At 40.9% G+C, this 12482-nt stretch overlaps 2 protein-coding genes across 2 annotated transcripts; both read left to right on the plus strand.

Annotated features, from left to right (window-relative positions):
• Nucleotides 1-347: 347 nt before the first annotated feature.
• LOC133713541 (cation/H(+) antiporter 15-like) lies at nucleotides 348-3591 on the plus strand. The gene is made up of 3 exons (XM_062139583.1): nucleotides 348-821; nucleotides 1066-2055; nucleotides 2133-3591. Exons 1-3 carry the CDS (start codon nucleotides 615-617, stop codon nucleotides 3330-3332), a joined length of 2397 nt encoding a protein of 798 aa, XP_061995567.1. The 5' UTR covers nucleotides 348-614; the 3' UTR covers nucleotides 3333-3591.
• Nucleotides 3592-7741: 4150 nt separating this feature from the next.
• On the plus strand, nucleotides 7742-9922 carry LOC133716915 (uncharacterized). The gene has a single exon (XM_062143551.1). It carries the CDS (start codon nucleotides 7742-7744, stop codon nucleotides 9920-9922), a length of 2181 nt encoding a protein of 726 aa, XP_061999535.1.
• The last annotated feature ends 2560 nt before the right edge of the window (nucleotides 9923-12482 follow it).

A 12482-nucleotide genomic window follows, 5' to 3' on the forward strand; every position in this document is an offset into this window, starting at 1 on the left:
ATCTTGTTAATTAAGCCTCCTAAAATTAAGGGGCCTCGTTTCTGTGCTCTTCGGATTAGTCCAACCGGTGACGGGAAATTGGGTTTAGGCAAAGAATAAAGTTCAGTTTCCCTTTCCTGTAAATATCGCTTATGATAAATATAAGTAAATAGAAAAATTGTTCGAACCCTATGATGATAAATCGGTTATAACTTATAAGTGATTTTGATGATCACTCCGGTGTCAATGAACCTTTATTTCTATCCAATTTTCTTGTGGACTACATTTCACAATTTTTCTCATAGAAAATAATAACCATACCCGCTACAACGACTTTTGCTGCGCGTTTGAACCCAAGACCCAAACACCATTACATTCTCGATCCCGATTCAACTATTGACTCTGTGCCTCCATATTCACCGAGGAGGCTTCATAGTTTTTTTTTTTTTTTTTGAAAGGAAGGAGGCTTCATCTTGTTGATACTGAATTTCGCGCAGAAATCTCTGTTTGGATAATTCGTAGGGTTAGGTTGGGATCATCATCAACCCTATGAATTATCCCAACATTTGTATGATAATCGGGATCTTTCAACATTAAGATTATTGCAAATCAAGAAGTCGTTGGGAGGCACATAAATGGCTGAAGCTGACAAGGGATTACCGTTTCAAGTATGTGTGCCATCGGTTGCCATTTTCTCCAAAGGGGTTTGGTTTAAAGAAAATCCTTTGGACTATACATTTCCTGCAACCCTTGCCCAAATTATCCTTGTCGTTGTGACCTCCCGGCTACTTTATTTTCTTCTCAAACCTCTGGGACAGACCAAATTCTCTTGCAATCTCCTGGTACGGTACCCCTTTTTCATGCCTTGATGATTTTTGAGCTAAACGTAGCCTAGTGTGAATATGTTGATAGATTTGATGGGGAAAACAATAAGGGCAATGTAAATATTGTCTTTTTCAATCAATATAGGAATTAAGCATTAATTTCAGCTTCTCCAACCCAAAACAGGAAACAAAATTATTATTATTATTTGTGAGATCAATAGTCATTCTAAAACCAATGTTTTTGTTGATCGGTCTTGTTCAGGGTGGCTTTATCTTGGGGCCTTCTCTGCTAGGGCGCAACCAGTTTATGAGGGACAAGCTATTTAATCCGAAAGATGCGTCGTTGTGGGCGACAATGTCTCTTGTGGGCGCTATATACTCCATGTTCATAATTGCAGTTAAATTTGACATAAGCATGGTCAAAAGAACAAAGCTTTCTTTGAAGATTGGTGTTCCAGGGCTCATTTTCACCGTTGCAATTTCCTTGGGCCTCGGAATCCCGTTAGCCAGCTTCATTCCTGGAATCAAAGGAGGATTCTTCCCCATATTTTTATTTTCTATTATTTCTTTCACTTTCTTCCCTGATGTAGCTCAGGCCTTAGACGAACTCAACCTTATGAATTCTGAGTTGGGTCAAATCGCCATATCCTCTGCTTTGCTCATTGAAATCATACAATGGTTGTTCTCAACAGTACAAGACATAGCTACTAAAGATAATGTAAGCCACGGAGCTTTGACTTTCGTTTCCGTAGTGGCAATGTCTGTTTTCATTGTTTATGTCATACGCCCGCTTATGATATCAATTGCTAAGAACACACCAGAAGGACAAGAAGTAAAGGAGTTCTATGTAGTAGCAATACTAGTTGGGGCTCTAGTTCTGTCGCTTGTATCCGACGCAATAGGTACCGCCTTTTTTGTTGGTCCTATAATTCTTGGGTTAGTCATACCAGATGGACCACCTCTGGGTGCAGCGTTAGTAACCAAGACTGAATTGTTGGTCTCTGAACTTCTTCTTCCCATATTCTATTTTCGTACTGGCTTCAGGACAAACATACTTTTGTTTAGCGATTGGAAGAGTTTTGCCACATTGCAAGCCATCATTGGTGCATCATATGTGGCAAAAACGGTGGCAGTTACCGTGGCTGCATTGTGCTGCAAAATTAGGTTAAGAAATAGTCTCTTGCTCGGCATGATGATTAATATCCGGGGTATTATACATATTACCATTTTCGCTCGATGGAGGTACAGTCAGGTATATTTTTACACCTTTCTTTCTCTAGATGGCGATAGTAATTTGGATTAATTCCTACTAATGTTTATCTTCTGCAGCTCCTAGATCAACGCGTCTATACTCAACTAGTGTTATCTGTGCTGATTGGGAACATGATTGCAACATCATTGATACATTTCACATACAGACCTCATTTAAGACTCGGGCCATCACCCAAAGGTCCACGCATTAGAAACATCCAATCAGTTCAAAGCAACTCTCCTTTCGACATTCTTTGTTGTATCCACAACGAGGAAAGTATCCGCAACCTCACCTCCCTCCTAGAAGCCTCAAACCCAACAGAATCAAGCCCCATTTGCGCTTATATTATCCATGCAGTCGAGCTTGTGGGGCGGGCTGCACCTGTACTAGTCCCTTACAAGAAGAAGAAGGAGGGGAACAAACTTAGCCGAATAAGTTCACTCACACATCATATGATGCAAGCATTTTTGAACTACTCGGAAAACTCAAGTGGTCCTGTCTTGATCCAATCATTCACTATGATCGCGCCCTATAAATCAATGCATGAGACCATTTGCCGTGTAGTGCATGACAATCTCGTACCTTTGGTTATCCTCCCATTTCATGAAAACCACCAGGTTATGGTTGGCACCAACGTGACTGCCGCAATACGCCAATTCAACAACAATGTGCAGGAATATTCATCTTGTACAGTTGGAATACTAGTTGAAAAAGGATTTCCTGGTCGGCTGACCCTGTCTCATTTCTCATACAATGTGGCTACATTTTTCATTGGCGGACCAGATGACCGCGAGGCTTTGGCCTTAGCAGCACGTATGTTAGGCAACCATAATGTGGTCCTCACAGTATACAGGATTATTACTGTGCCACAAAAATTAAGCGAGGGTAACTATAATGAAGACGAGGAGATGGAGGCAAGGCTGGATGAGTCGATGGTGGATGAGTTTAAGCTGAGAAATAATGGGAATAAATGCTTGAATTGGCGAGATATCGAGGTTGAGGACTCTGTACAGCTTATGGATGCAATTATGAACTCGCAGGGGGATTATGATCTTGTAATGGTTGGAAGGCGGCATGCGGACAGTTCATTAAGGGACGAGGAAATGTCAGAATTCGTGCATTATGCGGAGCTGGGAATGATAGGCGACATGCTTGCTTCTTCAGATTTCTGCGGTGGAATGGTGAATGTTTTGGTGTTGCAAGAAAGCAGAGAACTGAGTAGAAATTATGGATCAGCTTTTGGAAGTGGCTTCTCGAAAAATTTGGGAATGAAGTAGATTTTAGCCTAGTGGCTAAACATCTAGAGCTTCATGTCTTTCTGGCACTCTGTTTTGCAAAATGTAGTAAGATAGAAGTAGCAAAAGCGAGTTACAAGGAGTCAGTTTTGATTATTATGATGTGAAAAGCTAGCTGATCAGATGCTTGTTAGGATATAGAGAATATGTAGCTGCCCAGTACCATTTGTTCTATTGGCAGAAGTCTCTTCTTTATAAGTGGGAGGTTGTGGGTTTAACTCACAATAGACTAGTTGTTGAATGTGAGTTGTCTATTTAATAAGGGGAAATGATCATTTACTCAATTTCACCTTAAAAATTGCTCACTTGCTCCACCAACAGTTTTTTAACCCCATTTACCCAAAACACTCTAAGGGATTATTTCTCTAATACCCAATTAATTCCTTTTTTATTCTTTTTATTTATTTTTGGGACTTTTTTTGCCCTTTCCTTCTTTCTCACTTAGAGAGAGAAGTCATCCTCCACCTTGCTGTGCACCGGTGACCAGTGGCCGGCCGCGGTCTCCGGTGACCGGAGTCCGGCGTCCAGTCACTGAAATCCGACAACCAGTCACCGGAATCCCGAATCCGACTGCCGGACTGGTGACCGGATTCCGTCGTCTGATTTTATTATCCCCCAATAATCATATTATTTCCCCCCAATAAACTTTTTATGACCCCCCAATAAACCTAATTATTTTGGTTAATGAATCTAGCAGCATTTTGTTGAAATGACCTGTAATAAATGAACCACAGTTATGACATTATTGCGGGGCAATAATCTGTCTATTGCCTCCCAATAGACCACCCCAAAAATCACCAGTTTCTATCATTGACAGATTATTGTACTTTAATAAACTCAAAACAACATAAGACTTATTAAAACTCTAATTTCAGTTATTAATTAACCACAGTTACGAAATTATTGGGGGGCAATAATCTGTCTATTGCCCCCCCCCAATAGACCACCGGTTTGACGTCGTCCGAGACCTGCGCGCAAGCGAAGCCCAGACCCGATTTCGGCGTGGAGTTTCGGAGCTTCCCGGACTTCTGATAAAAAAAGCCAGCAAAGCCCAGACCCGATTCCGGCTTGGAGAGCTTCCCGGACATTTGACGAACAAAACTGACGAAGCCCAGAGGGGCTGGGATCGTGGAGTTGGATGGCCGGCGTCATCCTTTAGTGGTCCGACGGTGGGACAGAGCGGCGGCGGTGGAGGCCGACATCGACGGTGGAGTGGTGGGCGTGGTGGCTTAGAGAGAGAGAGAGCCTGAGACGAGGTTAGAGAAAGAGAGAGAGAGAAATCGATGAGGGGGAGGAGAGAGAGATATGAGTGTAATTTGTTAATTAAAATGAGGGCAATACTGTCAAGCACTGTTAGATTGGGTAAATGAGGTTAAAAAACTCTTGGTGGAGTAAATGGGCAATTTTTGGGCTAAAATTGAGTAAGTGGTCACGGCCCCATTTAATAAAAATAAATATAAAAAAACATGTAGCTTAGGAAAATCGTATGGTGTTTTTTTTTTTTTTTTGTATGAATTGATTATACCTGTTAATGATCATCTAAGCCTGCAATTTTCCACGTGCACTTTCGATGTAGTTTTCAGTTCGATTAATAACTGAATGCAGCTTGTTCAGCTAGATGAGTCCCTTTTGTTATTTTTTTTAGGACTAAATTCAGTTTAGTCCTTTGAACTTTAGGGCTAAAATCACTTTGGTCCCTGGCTTTTTTTTTTAATCACGATGGTCCTTGATCTTTCAAATTGCATCAGTTCCGTCCAAAATTTGAAATTGGCTCGAAAGATGACGTCACTTGCTGAGTTGGAGCCGACATAGGACCCCATTTTTCAGCCTTTGACCCACCGAGAAGGGTAAAATGGACATTTCTTCTTCCCTCCCCAATTCCAAACCCACCTTTCTTCTTCCAATCAGAGTCCTATCCTTCCATCTCGGCAACCTCCAATTCCAACTGACCACCCCAATGTAGAGTGCCACCGCCACCGCCCCACTCCAAACCCCCTCTCTCTCTCTCTCTCCCTCCCTCCCTGCCTCCTAGCATCTTCTCCGACGCAAATCCTAATCTAATCCTTTAAATTTACCAGAATTAACATTACCATAACATTTCTAGAAAATTACAATGTACATTGCTTCAAATTACAAAATTTGGCTATTTTTACAAACTTAACCACAAAAACTTCAAATACCAGATAGATATAGCACATTTTCAATCCAAAATAGTACAACAAGAACGATAGTAGACACAAATTCATACTATTTCTCTACCAAATAATGCTGATTGTATCAACTTACTCTATTATAAGTTTCAATGCAGAAACAGAAATGTTGCAAAAATAACCCAAAAATTCATAGGGTCCAAATTTGGGCTACTTTCTTCATCAAATTTCCCAACAAAAACTTGAAATGCGAGATGGTTATTGCAGATTTTCACTCTAAAATGAAGGACCAACCTTCTTAGTCTGTAAAGAACTTCCACTTCCCTTAAATTTGAGCTCACCATCTTTGGCCGGAGGAGAAAGTGCGGTGACCCATCAGACCCAAAAGAGCAGAGCTTAAACTTGCGAGTGTTGAGAGCTTCTTGGACGAGCTGCTTAAATTCTTGATGAGCTTTAGCCACTATATTGCTTTCCTCATTGAATGAAATCAGAGACTGCAGAATCGATTTCTGAATAAAAATCTTCGGCTTCTTACTCTCTTTGGTCTGCACAGACCCAACCCTAGGACCGTCGTACGAATCGGCGTCGTTGGTCGAATTGGGAGCTAGGGTTTGGGAATTGGGATTGGATTGAGGAGGAGGAGGAGCTGGGGCTAGGATCTCGTCTTCGGCGTCGTCGGTTTTGAGGTTGAAATCGATCAGACGGTTTTGAAGATCTCATTTTCAGCAGCGACCCGGCTCCTCCTCTCACGACAATACGTTGTCGTTCTGAAGGTCCCTCGACAGCTACACCTGGTTCCGAGAAAAGAGCGAGCCCGCCACCGTCAGATGCCAAGATCGTCCGAGAAAAGACGGCCTTCGAATTGCTGAGAACAAGTGTAGTAGTGAGGGTTTGGGAATTTAAGAGAGAGAGAGAGAGAGAGGATTGGGAATTTTAGAGAACGAAAGAGAGGATCGGGAATTTGAGAGAGAAAGAGAGAGAAGCGTACCGGACTGATAGGGTAACAAGGGGTGACGAGGGTAGTTTGGACATTTCGTCCAAACTGTGGGTCAAAGGCTGAAAAATGGGGCCCTATGTCGGCTCCAACTCAGCAAGTGACGTCATCTTTCGAGTCAATTTCAAATTTTGGACGAAACTGATGCAATTTGAAAGATCAAGGACCATAGTGATTAAAAAAAAGTCAGGGACCAAAGTGATTTTAGCCCTAAAGTTCAAGGGACTAAACTGAATTTAATCCTTTTTTTTAATTTTTCTTCAGCTAAATTATTAGAACTGATTTCGCACAATTAGAAAAATAACCTGAACAAGCTGACTTTTAGTAAAAATCTTGATTAACCTGCTGAACAAAAGGTGAGTGACCAAAGGGACTCATCTTTAGCTGAGCAAGCTGCATTCAGCTAAATTTTTCTTCAGCTAATTTTTCACAAATAAAACCCGGCCACGTACTTTGTACAAGAGTTTGGCAATCTGCTGGCTTTAATTTACAGAATTGTTCTCATTTTGATGATTGGGTCCTCTCCTGGTTCAAGTCTGGCTACCAAAAGCTAGTCACTGAGAATCTCATCACAATCTGTTGGAAAATTTAGGAGGTTGGAAACAACCTTGCGTTTCGACAAAAGACACCCTCTCCTATTGGGGTGGTTCACTCGGCTGCGGCAATTGAGTCTAATTACAGAGCCAATAATCCTTCTTCAGAAAGGCCTCCAAGCAGTTACTCCAACACCATACGTTGGGTCCCCTTCCCCATCATCCACAACACCCCCACCCCTGGCCAGGGACGGACGCACAGCGGGACGAGTGGGGGCAGCTGCCCCCAGTGACCTTTTGACATTTGTCAACTAAGCATTTTTTTTTTTTTATATGGGCCATGTCTGAGATGTTTCCTTTCTAATATTTGTCAACTAGCAAAAGCTGATCCCTATTCCCAGAGTCCCAGATAAGTGAGACAACCCAGACCTTTTCTTCTTCAGTTCTTCCGTTTGTTCTACTGAGAATCCACAACAACCAAACTCAGTACTCAAACAACCAAACTCAATACTTCCAGTCTTTGATTCGAGTCCGACGTCATCGACTCTTTTAGTTTTCCATATCTGCTCTTCTGGAACTCAGCCTTGGATTGATCATTGATGTATCTTAAAGGTAGTATCTTTATCTTCTAGTTCACTTCCCAAATATATATGACTTTGTTGATTAGATTAAATTACTTTTTTTTATGAAAATTGCAGTTATGAAAGATTAAAGATGGAGAGATTCTTTAAACGAACATCAAATGAGTTATCATCACCCCTCATAGAGAGTGAAAGATCAAAACAGAGTCGGGTAGAAATTGATTTGGTTAATCTTCCTTCTGATCCTGGAGAAAGAACTAAAATTTCAGATTATCATCCCAATCTTAGGGATCAAATTAGAAGAGAGTATCTGCTAAGAGGTCCTTGTCAGCCTAGAAATCATCAATTTGTCCAAACACAGTGTGGAGAAGGGAAACGAAGGTTTGTCTCTGATTGGTTTAATGACTTCCCTAATTGGTTAGAATATAGCGTAGCCAAAGAGGCTGCATTTTGTTTGTGCTACTATCTGTTCAAATCAAATGCTGGTGAGCAAGGAGGAGGTGATTGTTTTACTTGTATTGGTTTTCGAAATTGGAAGAAAAAAGAAAGATTGCATGATCATGTAGGGAAGCAGAATAGTGTCCATAATCAAAACCTGCAAAAATGTGAAGCTTTGATGAATGAAAAGCAGCATATTCGAAACATTATTGATCAGAATGTACATCAATCCCGAATAGATTATCGAGTTCGACTAGAAGCTTCAGTTGATTGCATTCGGTTTCTTCTAAGACAAGGCCTTGCCTTTCGTGGTCGTGACGAGTCAGAGAACTCAAGCAATCAAGGTAACTTTCTTCAGCTTTTGCAATTTCTCGTTGATCACAATGATGAAGTGAGAGCTGTTGCATTGAAGAATGCTCCTGAAAATCTTAGATTGACATCACCTAGGATTCAAAAGGACATTGTTAATGCTGCTGCTGTTGAAACTACAAATGTTATTATGAGAAACATGAGTGATGCCTTTTTTTCTATCCTAGTTGATGAATCTAGGGATGTATCTGTGAAGGAGCAAATGGCTGTTACCTTTCGTTATGTGGATAAAAATGGGTGTGTGATTGAATCCTTCATAGGCATTGAACATGTAGCGAATACTACTGCAATCTCACTTAAGAAAACTATAGATGCACTATTCTCTAAACATGGATTAAGCTTCTCTAGGCTACGTGGTCAAGGTTACGATGGCGCCAGTAATATGAGTGGAGAACTTAATGGTCTGAAGACCCTTATTTTGAAGGAGAACTCGAGTGCTTTTTATGTTCATTGTTTCGCACATCATCTTCAATTAGCTTTGGTCGGTGTAGCCAAGAAACATGAAATTGTAGGTGCTTTCTTCGCATCAGTTGGTAGTGTTGTAAACATTGTTGGGGCATCTTCTAAACGTCGAGACATTCTTCGAGAAAAGCAAGCTCTTAAAGTCATTGAGGCACTTAAAGTTGGAGAACTTACAAGTGGACACGGACTCAATCAAGAAACTGAAATTAAGCGTTCATGTGATACGCGTTGGAGCTCACATTATGGTACTCTTCTAAACTTTACTGTCATGTTTTCTTCCATAATTGATGTGTTGGATGAAATAGCATTTGATAAAGTGAGTTCTGATCAGAAGCATGAAGCTTTTATTTCTTTGAAGTTGCTGCAATCATTTGATTTCATATTCAGTCTGCATTTGATGAGAATTATACTTGGAATCACTCATGAGTTATCACAAGCACTACAAAAACATGATCAGGACATATTGAATGCTATGGATTTAGTGAAAGTGTGCAAGAGAAAATTGCAGACTTTTAGGGAGAGTGGATGGCTTTCTTTGTTTGAGCAGGTTGTTCTATTTTGTGGAAAAGAGAATATTAGTGTTCCAAACATGGATGATCAATATGTATGTCCAGGAAAATCAAGGCGTAGAGCTCCTGAAATGACAAATATGCATTACTATCGCTTTGACTTCTTTTGTGCAGTAATTGATTTCCAACTTCAGGAGCTACATAACCGTTTCAATGAGGCTACTACTGAACTTCTCCTTTGTTTGGCAGCTCTAAGTCCTAATTATTCATTTTCAGCTTATAATAAGCAAAGTTTGATGCGTCTTGCTGAGCTTTATCCTCGTGATTTTTCTGCATCAGAGTTGTTGTTGCTAGAATGTCAGTTAGAGACTTATATTGATGATATGCAATCTAACAACAACTCCCAAGAATTGCAAGGGATTGCTGATCTTGCAAAGAAATTAGTTAAGACAAGAAAGCACAAGACGTATCCTTATGTTTATTTGCTGATCGATCACTTTGGCTCTAGTACTTCCTGTTGCAACAGCCTCTGTTGAAAGAGCTTTCTCTGCCATGAATATTATAAAGAATCGAATTCGCAATCGAATGGGAGATCAATGGATGAATGACAGCTTAATTGTATATCTTGAGAAGGATATATTCAATTCTATTGACAATGAGTCTATTATTCAGCGTTTTCAAAACATGGCACCTCGTAGAGGACAATTATAGATGTGGAAGTACTCTGCTTTTCTAGGTATGTGCTCTTTTTTGCTTCTTGCAAGCTCTCTGTTTTGTTGAACCTTTTGTGCAACTTGGACTTTGTTTTTCCAAGTTGAAGGGCTGAGCATGATAGTTTGTAATGAATGAGTCATATGGCATTTGCTAGTAAACCCAGTTTCTTTGATTGCATTCTTTTACTTCCTCTTTGGTGCAAATCTGTTAATGAATAAGTCACTTGAAATTTTCTATTAAACTTTCTTTCTTTGAATGAGTAAACTATGCTTCCTATTTGGTGCAAGCTTGTTAATAAATGAGTCACTTGAAACCTGCCCCCAGAGATATATATTCCTGCGTCCGTCACTGCCCCTGGCGGCGGAAACCATCAAGCTTAATTTTGATAGTTCGATGACTTCGATCATCAACAACAAGAAAGCAGCTGCTGGATTCATTTTAAGAGACCATGAAGCTTCTCCTAAATTTGTTGGTGCTAGAAAGATTGGCAATTCTTCTGTCCCATATATAGCAGAAGGAAATGCAGTTAGAGATGGGCTCTACAACGCCCTAATCCTTAACTTCCGCAGAGTCATTGTTGAAGGTGACTCAAAGCTGATAATAGACGGTATCAACAAGAATTGCACTATTCCATGGCGGTTGAGAACCCTGATCAAGGACATTCTTAGTCTTGCAAACAACTTTGAAGAAATCTCCTTCGTCGTGAAGCAAATTTCCTTGCGGATGCCATTGCAAACACTGCGCATGGCTCTTCTGTTTCTTTGACGTGGTCCAACAAGCTTCCTCTCTCAGCTCTGTCAGCTTTCAATTTTGACTTTTTTAGTTGTAGTAGGGGTTTCTCTTTGTAGTTGTTTTCATTTTCCTCCTCAAAAAAAAAAAAAAAGGCCACTTTAGAGAACAATTTCTTTGCTCCAAATTTCACAAAATTTCTAACCGAGCTACATGCGTACTCCTCGTCAACGAGGGAAGAACGTAGAGGCTGGTAAGTTTACGACAGAAGGAAGAAAGAATACAGATTGAGCTAATAGATGGATCAACAAATTAAAGTTATTATTATTATTATTTTTTTTTTGTCACAGATGTTAAATTCTTTTGCCACAGATCGATGTCACAAATGTATCCAAATTACACTTTGCTCCTCCAATGGTAGAGTGGCTTTCAAATGATAACGGGTCGTTCATTATATTGCAATTTCATCCTCACAATTAATATAATTATTTGGCCTAATTTTGTTATTATTTTTGAGTAAAAACAAGAATATACTCTATTCATTTAAGCTAATAGCATCGTAATAGCATTGTAAAAGAACCTACCACGGGGTGGTTCAGAAAAAAAAAAGTTTTTCACAAATAATATTATAATAACAAATGTCTGGCTACTCAAAAGATATATAGAAAATTATAGAACTCTTGAGTCTTGACCAAATTAAATTTTGTAAAATACGAAAATTCATATGTTTTAATTTACTTTGTTTTCACATTAAATTAAACCTCGTTAATTGGATACCATATGGAAAAATGCTCGAGATTGAATGAATTGTTTGGCCAGTCTGTTTGATACAAATATAGGTCAAATTAATATTAAACCCTAAGTAAACTTTGTTGGGTGTTGTTGAGAGAGCTCCAAAAATATCGGAGGTGAAAACCTAGACCGCGTTGAGAGAGATGATCCGTCCGACGGCGCGCCCTCATGGCTACGTCGTCGGACGGGCCCGAGGGGACCTAGTGTCCGGTGGTGAGTTGCCTAGTCGGAGTGAAGGCTGTTGGGGGTTGGCGGCACTGTCTCGCGCGACCGGCTGGAGGTTCTGATGGTGGAGGATTGTGGCGGTTTGATGCGGGATCGATGTTGTTGAGAGTGCAATGCAGACGGTCGACGCCGGGCCGGTCCAAGTTGGTGTTGCGAGATTGGTGATCACCGGGAGGCAGCAGCGCTGGGATCGGCGTTTAGATCGGATCAATCGGATCCGATTTGGTTTCGGCGGTTTGTGATCTATCTTGGGTGCATCGTTTCCTCTAGCCGGCGTAATGGGGAACTGAGACGGATTGCAATCTCTCGGCGACAAGCTGGTAGCGGTGGCGATGCTGTCGGTGGTCGGAAGGTGAGGTTGCCTGCGAGATTCTGGCTTCCTGCCTCCTGCAGCTTTGGGCTTTGGCGTGGGCATGATGGTAATTGGGCTTGGGCTTCTGCTCTAGGCCCATATTATTATGTTTCTTTTTCTTTTTGTTGTTTTTTACAATTAGTAAGATGCGGCTTTATGCCAGCAATAAGACCCTATCATATTTCGGTAGGGCGACGTGGGCTTTGTCCCGGTATGCACACTCAGTGTGCCTTATCTGGCCTAGCGAGGCTGCGAGCTATTTGCTTGATCAAATGGACGCAACC

This window comes from Rosa rugosa, chromosome 6 (assembly GCF_958449725.1).
Source record: "Rosa rugosa chromosome 6, drRosRugo1.1, whole genome shotgun sequence".
In the NCBI taxonomy this organism is placed as follows: domain Eukaryota; kingdom Viridiplantae; phylum Streptophyta; class Magnoliopsida; order Rosales; family Rosaceae; genus Rosa; species Rosa rugosa.